Here is a 15877-nt window from a genome sequence, read left to right as displayed (position 1 = left end):
ACTCTAATTGATTTTTCCAAGGTGAGAATTAGAATTTTGCAATAGCATTTGTTTTTCTTTTTTTGTATCTAAGTTCAAGATAGCAAAAGCAGAAAATTGAAATTCAATAATGGCAATTAATATGTTATGACTGTACAATGTACATAAATAGAAGGTATGGGCATACATTTATGACGTCCAGGAAAAATTTAAAAAAATGACTTTGATTATCTACGTGCGCAGGATTATTTTTTGTCGGGGTGGGGGAAGGGGTTTGGGAGGAGGGAATTTTTTCAATAATTAAAATTTTGGCTTCGATGCATAATCCGCTTGTTTTACAAAAGAAATCCTGATATCAAAAAAAATTGAACCTTTGTTTTTTCATAAAAATTTCCATTAAAAAAACAAGAATCCCTTCGTTTGAGGGGGTGTACAACCCCGCCTGTAGACACTCCGGTTGATATATTTCATATAGAAAAGGTTTTGTAGATTAGTAAAACAGTGATTAGTTAACAATATAGTGGACTCCTAAATATCCAATACCCTTACCTTCCCCTCATCCTAAAAATTATTTGAATTAGTACTTCCCCGTCTCAACCAGACTCCATAAATGTATTACCCCTATTCCTGAAATTATTGTCATGTTTCATGGTGAATAAAAAGAATAACCCGTTATAAATAATGTATTGAGTACAAGACAATGAGAAGCTATCCGCTCTACCTCCGGGGTCCCTCCTTGATACTCCATAAGGGACGACTCACATTTTCTTTCAACACGGAACAACGTAGCTCAATGGACAACACGCTCGAGTGATATTATTCTCTTGAACTCCATGTGCATTGCTTCACCCCCCCCCCGGTCGTTCCTAGAGAAGGAAATATACAATATCTATACGGACTTCAAAGAATATTCCTAGGTCAGATGCAGTATTGTAATATAATACTTTTGAATTATACTGTATACAGGGTTGCCGAGATAAATCCAGACATAATTCAAAAGTGTCTTTCTAAAATTGTAGACTACATAGAGATGTAAGAAATAAAAGGACAATTATTTGTTTGACATTTATATATTATTTTATTCAATGTCACTGCCACAGGGGCAATCACTTTCTCAATCCTGGCCCTGAACCTCTTACTGACATTCTCCACATCTGCAGCCGATATCCTCGCCCACTCCTTCTTCATGGTTGCCTTCAGGCTGTTCTTGCTGTTGTGATATTTTGAGCAGACCTCCATCTCCAACTTTCCCTAGAAGAAGTAATCGAACAGATTTCAATCGGGAGAGTTGGAGGACCAGGTCTTGGGGACCAGAAATTGTAAAAGCTGGTCCTGACAAAATCTTTGTTTATCTTGGATGTGTGACGGGGTAGAGTCATGTTGCCACACGTAGGGTTCAGGGACGTTTGCTTGTACCCAAGGAAGCATAGTGGAGCTCAAGAAATCCACATACAAAGTAGAATTGACCTTTGCTCCCTTCTTGAAGAAGAACGGGGGTATGATACCTTCCCTGTGCTTGTGATGACGCGGAAGACCATGATAGAGCTGAAGCTCTTGTACATGTACACATAGGGACATTGTCCTTAGACGTGGAGAGCCATCTGCCATTTTGAGAGTTCCTTTTACGTTCAATTGCGAATATTTTATCATCTGAGAAAAAGATGGTGTGACCTGCATTGGACGTCTTCAGTCTTCTTATTATGAACTTGAGTCCAAGTCTCCGCTTGTGCATTTGGATATGTCTATTAAAGTGGATCAGAATTGCTCACAAAATATCCCTCATTGAAAATCAAGTTTTCAAATTTTTAACTGCTTGGTAATTTTTTACATATACGGCACGTCAACAAAAATACATGTTTGCACAATTTAAAACAAAAATGTATAATTGTATATTCAGTTCATATTGTTAAATTGTTATCCTTTGAAAGTCCTGAAATTATTAAATATTGTTGATTTTAATTGTATAAGGATATATAATATAATATATATTATTTGTAACGTCATATCAGAATGAAACAAAGCCTCACTGATCTAAATATGATTCAGGGCCTATATCAATTAATTCAAAGACCCTGATATTTTTTTTTTTGATCTACATTTTACCGCTAATACTTTTCAGCTTATTCATTAAAGATTCAATTAGAATATATGTGATTATTTATTTATCTTGATAATGTCTTGTTTCGAATTTACCAGTATATTTAGTATTTTTTAATCGAGGTTTAATGAGTTTAATTAACTGTTTTGCTTAGAAGTTATTTTTTTTTCAGGCGTATGATACTGTAGTAATTATGTTATATAATACACGCAACCTTGTGAAAAACTAATAGTTACTAATTTAATTTAAATAAATCGCATAAAATGATGAATAAAATATATCAATTTTTATCGTAAATTAAAATGTTTCGACTCTAAGAAAAAAAAATCGTTGTTGTAACTGCAAATTCTTGTTGTAAAGATTATTTTAAAATAAGGATTTATTTTTCTCATTGATTAACTAAAATACAAGTATTTTTATCTTTTTAATTAACATTTATGAGTGTAAAGGGGATGAAACAGTTATCAAATTGATACAAAATTTAAATGACGTAATTATGAAAATCGTTCAACTGTTTACGTGAAATAAACATGCCTATTTTTGGGGATAGTTTTTTTTAACCCAGTTCAAAATCAGTGTTATAAAATTATTACAAAAATTTAAATATGAAGGCCAAATTTGACCAAAATATTTCAATGAAATATACAAGTGGAGTTTAAACTCTTATTAAATACAATAATATATAAGAAATAGATCCTTTTGTTGACATTTGTTCCAGATTGTTTTTCTGCTGACAGAGTATTTGAGATTTTTTCTTTTCTATGGAGAAGTCACTTTTTCAAAAGGTTAATTACCTCTTGGATGTTTTATAGATAGTTATAGAGTAATATTCGAATTCAATATTTCAAACTATAAAAAAATGTTTAATATATTTTTTTTCTCAATAAAACTAATTTATGATGAAAGAATATCCGAGAACGGAAGTATTTGGTAATTTGATGTCCCCTCTCATATCCTCATTATCTAAATTATTTAATGGTCCATTTTTTATCATTACATGAAAAAAGTACTAATTAATGACATTAATTAATAGTATATCTTTAAATTATGAGCTTAAAAAGTTATAAAATTACCGTTTTGACTCTGATTATATAAGTACCGTTTTTACATTTCTTGAGGATACTTCAAAAGATATACATACTTTTAATATCTTTGTTTGATTTCCTAGTCTGTTCAGCTACTTATAAACATGTTAATAGCACAAAAAAATGTCCTTCTTGCTGGGTTATTGGTAATATCATCTGTACGAATAGCAAAAGGTAAGTTTTCCACATAATTTCCAAGTAAATATTGAAGGTATATACCAAGCAAGCCTATATCAAATATAATGTATAGGGTCACTATCCAAGTCTTTGAAAATTTCACAGATTCCTCTTTTATAAAATATCTTTTTATAAAGTTTATTTTGTGTAATTTGAAAAAAAAAAAATTTTTACGGTAAAAAATATTTAGCAAAATTTTCCTCCCATTTTTTTTTTTCAAAAGCCATATTTTCTAAATTTCAAAAAAATTGACTTTTTTTTTTTGCAAAAAAACAATAATCGAGCCGCAGGATTTTTTTTATAACTTTTTTTTTTTTTTTGACATGTTAAAATAAAAAAAATTATGCTAAATTGCAAAAAAAAAAAAAAAATGTCACAGATTTTGGTGGAAAAAAAACCAAACAAAAAAATTTCAAAAATTTACCAAAATCAAGAAAAGGAAAAATGTTCAATTCAAAAATTTTAAAAAAAATGTTGTGACCGTGATTCGTCAAATTTCGCTACCTTTGCTTTTTCATAGAACAAAGATTTCAAATTTTGAGATGTTATATTTTCTTCAAAAAATTTTCTCCTGCAAAAAAAAAAAATAAAAAAAAAAAAAAAAGGAAAAATATTTCAAAAATCCGTAGTTTCTTTTTTTGAAAAATTATCGAAAGGGATTTTTTTAAATAGATCCATTATGGCATCCATCTTAAATAGTACATTATTCTGGAATTGATTCTGTCAATATCCAGCATTTGAGTTAAATCAAGCAATTGCAAATCTTTAAGATCGAGACTTTAGTACAAGGCCCCATATACGATCCATAGATTTACAATACCAATATCTGTCATTTTTAATTGTTATTTTTTTGTTTTGCTGTTTAATATAGGAGCTCCTGCAGCAGAGGATCCCGAAGAAGAAGTGTTATCCGCATGCCAACTACCAAAAGATGTTGGAGATTGTGACAAAAATGTGACTAAATATTATTTCAATTCAGAGAGTGAAGAATGTGAGGAATTTACTTTTGGAGGTTGCAATGGGAATGATAACAAATTTGACAGCATGGAAGAGTGCAGTGAGGCCTGCAAAAAAGATAGTGAGGATGAAAACAAGTCAAACGCCTATCGTATGGGGGTAAATAATCTATTTTTTAATAATTCTTCTAACTGCATAATCAAACTAGAGATATCTGTGCTTCTGTAACTAAAGATTTTTTTAAATTAGATTGGTAGCCGATTTTAGATAGGAACTTGCCCTCTGACAATTGCCCTATTCTTTAAAAAAAAAAATAGGTAAAAAAACGTCAATATATGAAATGTGGAGCAATTTATTTAAAAAGACCAATAAAAGTGTATCCTTTTTATAAAAAGGTTAGTCTAAAAATAAAATGCAACATTTCTTTCTTGAGAAAAAATAAAATATAAAGGAATAAAGTAAAAAAAAAATTGTTAAAAATGCCAATAAAAAACTATATTTTCCTCTAAAAAAATAAAGTCAGAAGTTGGTTTTTTTGCATTTTTTTTCTTCTAAAAAGTAAATATATTTTAATTAAAATTGTATTTAATAAGAAGCAATTCTTATACCATTTAACTAAAAACATTTTTGGCCCTTTATTAGAGTCCCAGGGGTCTTGATATTTTTTTTTAGATATAATTATCTTATTTGTGTGATAAATAGAAAATATATATCCCAAATTTTTTTTGACTGTCCTAAATAATTATCGCCTTGAATGGGTTAGTTTATTGACCATCTAAAGAATATCTAATTATTGTATTATTTTCGTCTCAAAAAGGATTCTCAATTTTGTATTCAAATTTATTCATCTCATTTTTTTTTTGGTTTCAACTTGTACACAAAATAATGATTGTTTCAAATAATTAGATCTTGATTAATAATTACCAAATAAACTAAAATTCTTAAACATACACTATTACAGCAAACAAAAAAAGGTTTTTTCATACGGAATAGACGCTTTGGAACTATTTTATTTTTTGTTTGTTTCCCATATTTTACAAAAATTGGAAACAATTTAGCGATTATTTGATGTACAAAAAATAACATTTTTACTAACAAATGGTTAATTGTTTTAAAGTCATATATAGTATTAATTTTACATAACTTCAGTGCTTTACTTTTTTTATTTTCAGTTTGATCCAGAAGAAGTAAGTTTGAAAACATTATACGTTAGGCATGTATGTATACACATTTTTAATTCGTTCGAAGGAGGCCAACTGTAGTTGGATATTTTTTTTGAGAGAGAATCGTCTTGTTTTAGCTTCAAAAGTTATTCTTTTATTTAATAGTGATATTTTTCCGTTAACAAAAATTATTAACTCTCTACTGCCAGATCTACCGAATACTGTACGTTTAAAAATATTTTATCGTAAAAAAAAATGTCTGCCAAGGACAGTGATGACCTCTATAAGCTCTACGATATACTAGTAGATAGCATTTGTGTTGCAAGGCTCAATGAAAAGGAATAGAAACAATTAATAGAGGTAGAATTAAAAGAGATGGACCGAGGGATGTAAACAGCTATAGAGGGAGAAAAGAATAAAGGAAAAACAGAGAGAAGGATATAGATATAGAAAGAGAAAAGGAAAAAGATCAAAAACAGGCTTTTAATAATCTTGCAGGCCCCTAAAATATGATAGAATTATGTTTCATTATTTTATACGATGGATTTGTTGGACTTTTTTGGAATCCACGTGAGATAACACTAAAAACGCACTTATTTGAGATATGATAAAAAATTTGGGGGCTTCAGAAACTTTAAGGTACCAAAGCCACTCAAAAAAGGACCAACGAGACTACTGTATATTATTTTTGACAATAATATAGTTTTTGTATGATCATAATTCCTTTTGAAAATTCAGCAAGCAATGCTCACAATTAACTCATATACAGTTCGAAACACCTTCAAATGTGGGAGGGTTTTTTTTCCTTCTAAAAATGACGTCCAACATTGATGACATCCCCATCACTCAATTTTTTCATTGGCATTGTTTTTAAAAAAGTAGAGGGACAAACTTAGCTCTATAGCATCAAATAAATTGCAAATTATAAATTAAAATCTTGTCTTCTTATAAAAATTTTCAATTACTCGTAACTACTCAGTAAAAAAAATACCTTAAGCCCATCCATAAGTGCAATGGATAAAAAAAGTTACTAAACTTTTCCGGTTCTAGTGTTCCATTTATAAATAAATACAAGATAATTGTTACAATTCTAAAGATTTTTTAATTATCATATTTCATATTTTTAGGACTATGATAGGAAAGAAGGATTTCTTGGAGACCCCCAGGTAAAAACTCACATTTTTTATTATATGCAATCAATGGGACTTGAGTGTTGTTCACTTATGATTATTTTGGGTACATATATGAGGCTAATGGAGCACTCTTGCTTATTTGTTAATTACATAGAAATATACATTTAGTTTTGTTAGTTTAATTTGTCGGTATATTTATTAACAAAATATTATTACGATTTTAGGATCCAAGATTTAGAGACTTGAGACCCTATAGGGTGAGAAAAAATATATAAAAATATAACTTAGATATGGTAAAAATTAACATATAATTTCCGTTTTCTAGCCAGCTCCGTTCTATTATCGTGAGGTAATTATGTTTCAAGTTATATTGTAAAAACGTTCATACCGTAATTTTATATAGTTGTCAGAAGGTATATTGATAATTGTTGTTTTTTTGTCAGAAAAACACTCCTTACACGCATATTAAACCAAAAATATATATTACGAGTATTCTTGTGTATAACTAGAAAGCTAGGATCTTTTAGCTCCCATATATTAGGTCTAGTAAAAAGAAATTCAATATTTCTAATGGATTTATTTATATATTTTTTTTAATTTTCATTGTAACAAAATATTTTCCTGTAAAGATTTTGCGAATTGCACTTAAAGTTTGGCAAATATTTCTGCCAAAAATTACATTATTTTAGAGAATTATTTATTATAACATAAAATTAAAAGTTAAAAATATAATTCTAGTATAAACAATATATATATTTTATAATTTTAGAATTCCGATGAAAGATTGGGACTTGGTTTCTACGGATATCCTGTAAATATATTCATTGATTTTTTGAACAATTTAACCCTTCTGCATTAAAAAATTAGTAACTAAAGTTAAACAATACATAAAATATTCTTAAATGTTTTTATCCTAAAACTAATTTATATTCCTTTTCGCCAATCAGAAACCCTATGGACATGTAAGTTTAAATCCAATCTTATAAAATTACGTAAATTTAATTGTCACTCTTCTGTTTAGATTGGACACCCACAACATAGAAATAACTTTGAGGAATTTGTGAGTTAGAAATCCACTCATAAAGCTTAAGTTTTGTAATATACAACATTTTTTATTATTATTTCAGGAACCTGAAAACAAATGGGGACTATTAAATTATTTTGCAGTAAATATTATAACAAATATTTTAATCAATTTTAACAAATTATCACATTTCCGAGTGACTTGGAAATTTGTTATAAGATTTAAAATTCCAAAAGTTGCAACATTTTTAAACTAGAGATGTTAAACCGATTGAATATTGTAATTTTTCAAGTTGTGTCTAATAATCCACATATGTCAAATAATTTAAAAAACAGGTAAACTTGACCCTTAATTCAAACAAGGCTATGTTATTCCTCAAAAAACGGATCCAATTTAAGACATTTAGCCTTTCTCTTATGTTCGTGCCGATATGGCAAATATATGGTTTCATGCCTTTTGTAATGATCTTCTATTGATCCATTGCTTACTAATATATCAAACTGTCTAATTCAAAATATCTACATGGTATATATATAATACGAACGAAAACATAACGTAAGATAATTATAAATATTGTAGTGACTATCTGTCTGATACAATGTGCATTATCACAAGCAAAGTAAGGATTAATTATAATACCAATGAGAACATAATAGGATTTAATCATTTAAATCTTAAGCATTTTCCGCGCACGATTACTTTTTGTAGTTGACAATCTCTGCTGTATTTTTTTCTAAAACTGTTGGTATTTTTCCTAAATTATTGCAGACAGGACATGGAAGTATAAAGTTAGTCTCCTCGTCAAATATGAGGAGCAACCCTGATGATGGGTTGGAGAGTTATAAGTTTCAGTTTTAATTAGACTCAGAGTAGAATTGAGGATCGACATTGAGGATTAAAGTCATTCTTGCTAATGTCGTTTTCTTCCTTTTCCGTTCATATCTTCTTGTGGATGGTGAAATGAAATGGCATGACATCCAAGCTACTCAAAACGCTTCAAATTGTCAATGTTACCATGTTGATTTTAGGTATTTCCCTCCTCCCATATCGAAAGGGCTGAAGATTTACAACTTAAAGTATAATTTTATTTGAAGGGCACTGGTCCAAATCATAACAGGATTAATAACTTGTTTCGTTTCACGCAATCTTTTTGAAAAAAAAAATATTGAATTCCAAATCTGTTGATTGAATAGACAAGTCTTTATTGAACTGTTTCCGATTATTCTTTAACATCTCTAGTTTCAGCCAAATAGAGATATCCTAAGTTAATATAAATATTTCTAATTCTATCAATTAGGGCTATCCATATGGCGGAAACAACGTGAGTTTGATCAAGTCAGTTATAAAATTTGACAATAATTATTTCCTTATTTTTCCAGAACTTATTGGTAGAAGACAAACGTCGTCAGGCGGTATGTTTAAGAAAATTATTATTTTATTCTATTAATATATAATTATCCTATTATATTTAGGCACTTGGTTATAATAGAGGTCCAGAGGTAATTATGACTTTTCACTCATTAACAAAATTTGTATGCCGTATTAAACATCGTTTATTCAATAATATTAATATCAATATTCTAAAAAAAAAGTGAAATTTAATTGTTGAAAATGTCTTTCGAATCCATAATGTTATTTAAAACTCATATATTTTTTTAAGTTGAATTATGAACTCTCCGTTAATTTCTTACTAATCCATCCAAGAGATTAAAATATGTTCTCAAAAAAGCAAGCTAAAATGCATTTTCTCAAAAATGAGTATGCATTATTTTTGTAGTTTTCGGTAAATAGTGGCTCAAATATGTATATAAAATATTGTGTTGTTTATATTTGGGATTTTCTCTTCTTCTTGATTTTTTTACAACACAAATAAATCTTGTGTTTATCACAATTTAGCTCCATCTTCTATTTAAATTCCTAATTTATGATAAGCTTTTTGTATCTAATATATATATATTTTTTTTTTTGAGATGACAATTCATTTGTTTCTGAAATAATAACAAAATATGAAATTAATAACAGAAGTTTAAGAGAGTGTTTTTTTATCCATAGTTAACCTTTATCTACTCAAACGATGAATATGAAAAAAATCGTCGATAAAGAGGCGACTTGATCTGTTATATTTTGTATAGGATATATCTCTTTTGATAATAATTTAGAAATACAGGCTGGGGATTTTAAATCCGGAAAATATAAGGATATTACATATTAAAAATTGGTTCCTAAATGTAATTCAGCAATTCACAAATATTTTGCTCCTACGTGACGGGGTCCATTTTAGTAAAGTCAATCAATCAAACCAGAAACCTCCAGCTTCAACTATAGCCTCCAACCTGGCCCTGAGTATGGCATATGTATGATGAGAAAATATTTGTCCATGTTGGGCAGCGCTTCAAAAATGGAAGCCTTCAAGCAGTCAACAGTGTTAAAGTGCACATTTAATGGACTCTCTGACCAAAAAATCACCACAGATAGTACTCCGCCGGTTTCAGATCTGGCGAGATAGAAGACCTCATTTATTTTTGCTTGATGATGTCAAGAGTGTGTTTTTTGCTCTCAGAACGATCATGAGTCATTTTTGTAGGTGTTCAAACCCTGTCAGCCCCCTTGGAAGCCTTGGTAACATTGTAAAAAGTTGTCTTGGGCAGCATCATAAACTTAATAATCTCCTAGGAAATACGCTCGGGACAAAGGCACACAGTAATGCCTGGACGGCGTTCATAAGGTCTAAACTTACTCTGTATTTAAAATCCCAGTCCTTTAATCTATCGTGTATAGTCTACGAACTATAATTTTCTTTTCTTCAACTACTACTGATTGGATTATGACTTAACAGACGTACAAAATATCATGGAAAAAGTTATTTAACTGATGAGTATAGGAGTCTTACATATCACATTTAACTACTATTAAGAACAAATATTATTTATACTGCTAAAACCTCCATTTTTATATTGGGGCATCTGACTATCCCAGGGAAATGCTTGCAGTAGGATTTGAAGAAAAGTAACGGAGAGTTGCAGCAATAAGGTTAACATTTTCAAACTATTTATGATATTTTATATTTTTTGTTTTAATAAAACTTTGTGGCGTACCCTTCCAAGTGCAAGGTACGGCCCACTTTTGTCAAATTTAATATTCCCCTACAATTTTTTTCCTTATTTAATTATGTACACTTTAATATTTTTAGGATAATGACAAGAAATTTAGTTACAACGGATTTTCTGGCGTAAATATAAATTCAGTAATTTATTATGCAATCTATTCCCAATTCAATGAACATTAACACAATTTATGAAAAATTAAATAAATATTTTAATACTATATTAAGAATACAACCTATTCATACTCCAAGATACCCCTGGCACTATTCATATATGACACTAAAAAAAATTAATTCATTTTTCATCCCTTGTATATATATTTATAAAATTGTACTTCATTTTAGTTTAATCCTGAAGCGCTTTCCAAACCCGTGATTAGTGTAATGAATTACATTTTTTATACCATAACATTTAATTACTATAGATGATTCTTATTTTTAGGTTTGCTCACAGCCAAGGAAATCCGGGAGATGTTTTAATAATTCCTTCCAGCGATTTTACTACGACAGTCGTCTTGGAAAATGTATCCGATTTTCTTACAATGGCTGTGGAGGAAATCAAAATAACTTTGAAACATACAATGATTGCGTACAGACTTGTGCTAGACTTTTTTATAAGTCAAAAAAAAATCTGGTATGTTGATTTCTTTTTGTGATGTCTATTCATTTTCTCTTACTAAGTGTCACGTTCGTCCACATACATATGTAATTCTGAAATGAACCAATACTCAATCAATTTTTTTAAGAACTTTATATATTATTATATTTAAATCTCAACAATTCTACCTTTACAAATGTATTGGATTCATAATTTCAAATGTTTCTTTGGGGACACTCGATAAATTTGTCGCATGTCATATTTTCTCTTTCAATTGAAGACGACAAGAACGTAAAGTTTTATTCAAATTGAATATGTTGAGATATTTAGAGGATTAGAATTTTGTAGGATCATGACTGTAAGTGGAATGTTTTAACTCAATTATAATTTCATTGCTACACCATGCAACTAATTGGTATAAAAACCTTAAGGGACTTACCTAATTAAATTATCCTGCATTATCCCTCAGTCCAATGGTCCACTCCGATCCATCTCCTCCTATACTCCATAAGAGACAAATTCATATATCCCTCTTCATAGTGAGACATTCCAACTATATCTTACCAAGTGTCAATCGTCCGAATATCTCGAAAAAGTCGAAATCTTCTCCTTTTACAATATTTTTTCTTTTTTTTGCCGTCTTACCTGCCAAAGTTATTTTACAATCTATTCTGTTTCTTCTCTGTAGAAGTGAAAATACCATAATAAAAGTTTTAGAAGCACAAAATCTATTAAAGTGGGATTTTTTTTGGCATCAAATCAAGAAAGTTTTAAATAACAGAATTTACTTATATTTAAACAGAGAATTATTGAGATTTGCAGATTATAATATGCAAAACTGCAGTTTAAACTTAAGATTGTTTTAATTCAATTCAAAAATTCATGAATTTCAAAAGTAGATATATACCATTTCTCACAAGAATATGACTTGCAAATGAAGTGAAAACAATTCAATAATTCTCAAATTTGTTTTTAGAATACTTCAGCTTTTATTTTTATTACTAATATTATTTTATTATTTGTAGGGCTTTTACGGAAATACAGAAGTAAGTTTCTCATATTATTTATCAAAAATGACTAAATTAAATTAATAAACAAATTGCTTCACAATTTCTAGGACAAGAAATACGGATATGTAAGTACTTTTCGTATTTTTACATAAAATGTTTAATACTAACGTGTTTTTCTTTTCTGAATTTTTTTAGTATGGAGGGGTAGCAAAAAGCATGGTTTTGGTGCACCCGGATTTTTTGTAAGTTTGATTAAGTTTTAAATCTTATATTTGTGTTAAGGTGCAGTTCTACAACTGGGGTAAAAATAATTTATTCTATAAATATCTACAATAGTTATAATAGTCAATAGCAAAATTAATTTTTTTTTTGTCTTCTATTCTTTTAGAGTAGAAATCAACTAGGATTTCAAAATCTACCACATTATGTAAGTATCCTTTTTTAAAAGAGCTTATTCATGAAATTTATTACTTAATTAATTACAGAGACCACATAAGAAAACAGCAGAGGAGGTAAGTTATCCAATACAGACACTATAAAAATGCCCATAAACTATGCAATTTTGTAGCAAAATGTTCTCTATAGCAGGGTTCCCAACCTTTTTTATACCATGGACCAGTTTCATCTTATTAAAAATTTTTTAGACCGACTTTCATTATATATATCTGTATATTTATAATTATTTTTACTTCATCAATAATAATGAAAAGGTGAGTTACCAGTACAACTAGTGATGTGTCTGGTTCGGTTCAGTTCAGTTCCACAACTTATACAGTTTTGTCCTTCATGACGTCACTCAAATTTACTTTTTATTTTTTTAATTAGTTAAAGTACTGAAAGTCAGAAGGATTTATGTTCGCAAATACAAATAAGACCAGTTTTAAGATTTGACTAGACCGGACCGAATTAAATTAAAACTTTGAACTGTATACATTGAAAGCACAAACAATAGTAGTGTGTCATTTTCTCTCCCTCAAACAAGAAAGATTTTAAATCACTAAACCTCTATATTTTGAAAGTATAATTGTTGAGATTTAAAAAAATAATATACAAAGTTCTTCAAAAGAAATTGCATGTTCACTAATGATTGATCTGGTAACCCACCTTCAATTTAATTCAAATCCAGTAATGATGAGTGCACCCAAATTATTGTATAGTTATCACAAAAAAAAAAAATATATATATATTTTGACCCATCTACTTTATGAAATATGCAGAGAAGCATTCAATATTATTTCAGTTAATCAGCCCGAACATACTCTTAAAAATAAAATAAAAATTACGTCTAGTAAATAAAAAAAATGAAAATTCAAACGTTATCCGCGACTCCGTGTTTGGGGATTCCTGCTCTACAGATCATTAATAGTAAAATATGAAATATTTTGAAAAAATTTACTTTTGCAATGACATAACTATTTTATCTTCAAAAAAAAGATTGCAAAATTATGAAAACAGAACTAGTTTTGGGTCTAAAAAATTATAAAAATCATAGTTGTGAATATTTGATGGTTAATGAAAAATTTAATTTGTTTACAAAAAATAAATAGTCAGTGATAAGTTAAGCTATACACCATGTGACAAAAAAAAGACAACTTGATCAATATTTATTAAAATATAATTGTTTACGTGACAACTTTTTTTTGTCCGCTTGAGGCGTTGAGTATATTTGAATATTATTATATAACTATTTTTGCAACTTCCATTATTTCATCCTTTTCATTGAATTAACAGGGATGAATTTTGCGACGGAAAAACAAAATTGCATATTTCATACTAGGAAAAATGATAAAAATACCACGTCATTTGTGATATTTCAAAAGCAGGCTTGAATATTTAACGAACAAAAAACGCTGTTCATGATTCATGTTAGTTTTATATCACTTTTTTTTTTTTTGTTATTCTTCAGACATTTTTTTACTCCAAGACCAAAGGGTAATCCAGGTGACGAAACGAGGATTAAGTGATCAATTATTAGGCTAAGAGAATATATATTCGCTGGGTTGAGGGTATAATGACTACAAAAATAAACCTCTCCCAACAATTTTTTTTTCTCGTAACCTCCTATATAAAAACAAAATTGAACCCGTGCTATGCTTTTCGAAAAAAAGATTAACCGTAGGAAATTAACAAATGAACAAAAAAACTGTAAACGGACTTAATTTCACCAAAATGACCAATAATTGTCCTCAAGCTAAGATGCACGTTTTGAAACTTGGTTTATAGCTTTAATTACATGTTGCAACATGTACATCATACGCCTAAAACGATTTTTATTACTCTGGTTATTAGATATATCTGATTTTTAGACCTATTCTGATGTATGTAGTTTTAAAAATATCCTGAAAAAGTAATATTTAAAATGTAAAATAAATATAATTTCAATCTTAATATTTCAATTGAAAATCAAATTATTTTTACTCCTAGGATAATCCTGAACGTGATGCCTAATGGTACTTGGTAAAGTGAAACAGCTCTTATCATTTAAAACTTATTGAATGGTTTCTGGATAGATAATTATAAAATCTTAACACAAATGTTGTAATTTTGTTCCAATTAAAAATAATAATACAAAACACTTATTAAAAAAATCACATCTATGTATTCATTACTTTTTGAAAAAATCAATTGTTTTTACGGTTATCCTGTAGAGCAAGGATCCACAAACAACTGGGCTATCAGTGCAATAAAAATATCGCTGGACAAAATCCCTTAAGATTTAGAGTCTTGTGAGTTGATTGATTACAATAACAGCCAGCAATCTAAAACGAAAGGCATGAAATAATCCGAACTGCGACTAATACGGAATTGAGCATTGCCAGAAACAGCATCCAGGAGATTATACCAACACCATATCTCCGGACACATGTTTGGTGGTTATTCTGTCATTTCTATGCGTTTCAAAGTGTACAGACTGGTTGAGTCTTTTAACGTTCCTGTACACGGTACTGCAGATTAGTTAATGACACACCCGATATCTTGGGCTCTGTTTCCAATAAGACTTACTTCCTCAGAAATCATTTCTATATTTGCAGTTTTATAAATTGCCCAAATTTGAATCAATTAACTCATAAGAACCTCTTATATATTAGCCGCAAAATCTGTCCTCTCACACTCTGAACTATATGAGAGAGGTTGATCTCGGTACCAATTAATCTGAACGGCTCTTTACTTAGAACCCAATATCTTATATAAATATTTTGGTCAATTGTACGCACTAATTATCAAATTTTTTAGGATAAATTGATAATAGTTACTATAGCTTAGAACCTTGATTGATAAGGTTGTGTCTGGGTCAAATTATAGGGGCTTTGAAATAAAATCCAAAATTTTTTAGTTATTTCATTTTGACGATGATTTTTTGTTACTTTAAGTGCAGTTTGGGGTTCCTCCTTAAGGTTAATTATAATAATTTGTTAATAGAAACTAACGGTAATGCGTCCAAGACTACAAATGTAATATATATTTAATTTTGAGAAATATCATTCAGACTTGTGTTTTGTTGAGGACCACAAATAATTTAGTTTATACAACAGAATTATTTAATCAAAAG

The 15877-nt window shown here is 29.1% G+C and overlaps 1 protein-coding gene across 1 annotated transcript; it reads left to right on the top strand.

The window, feature by feature from the left end:
- The first annotated feature begins 3168 nt into the window (after nucleotides 1-3168).
- LOC121116673 (carboxypeptidase inhibitor SmCI) lies at nucleotides 3169-14826 on the top strand. The gene is given in 23 exon segments (XM_040710946.2): nucleotides 3169-3336; nucleotides 4211-4455; nucleotides 5469-5483; nucleotides 6587-6625; nucleotides 6817-6849; nucleotides 6918-6941; nucleotides 7362-7403; nucleotides 7540-7554; nucleotides 7614-7652; nucleotides 7720-7758; nucleotides 8914-8937; nucleotides 8996-9028; nucleotides 9089-9115; nucleotides 10807-10845; nucleotides 11065-11100; nucleotides 11162-11341; nucleotides 11343-11353; nucleotides 12343-12363; nucleotides 12435-12452; nucleotides 12523-12569; nucleotides 12716-12754; nucleotides 12813-12839; nucleotides 14752-14826. Coding segments are annotated over 20 exon segments (963 nt in total). The 5' UTR covers nucleotides 3169-3266; the 3' UTR covers nucleotides 12536-12569; nucleotides 12716-12754; nucleotides 12813-12839; nucleotides 14752-14826.
- The last annotated feature ends 1051 nt before the right edge of the window (nucleotides 14827-15877 follow it).

This window comes from Lepeophtheirus salmonis, chromosome 4, assembly GCF_016086655.4.
Source record: "Lepeophtheirus salmonis chromosome 4, UVic_Lsal_1.4, whole genome shotgun sequence".
NCBI classification, from domain to species: domain Eukaryota; kingdom Metazoa; phylum Arthropoda; class Copepoda; order Siphonostomatoida; family Caligidae; genus Lepeophtheirus; species Lepeophtheirus salmonis.
Note: the sequence above shows the minus strand (reverse complement) of the source record. Positions and strands in the feature narration are given on the sequence as shown.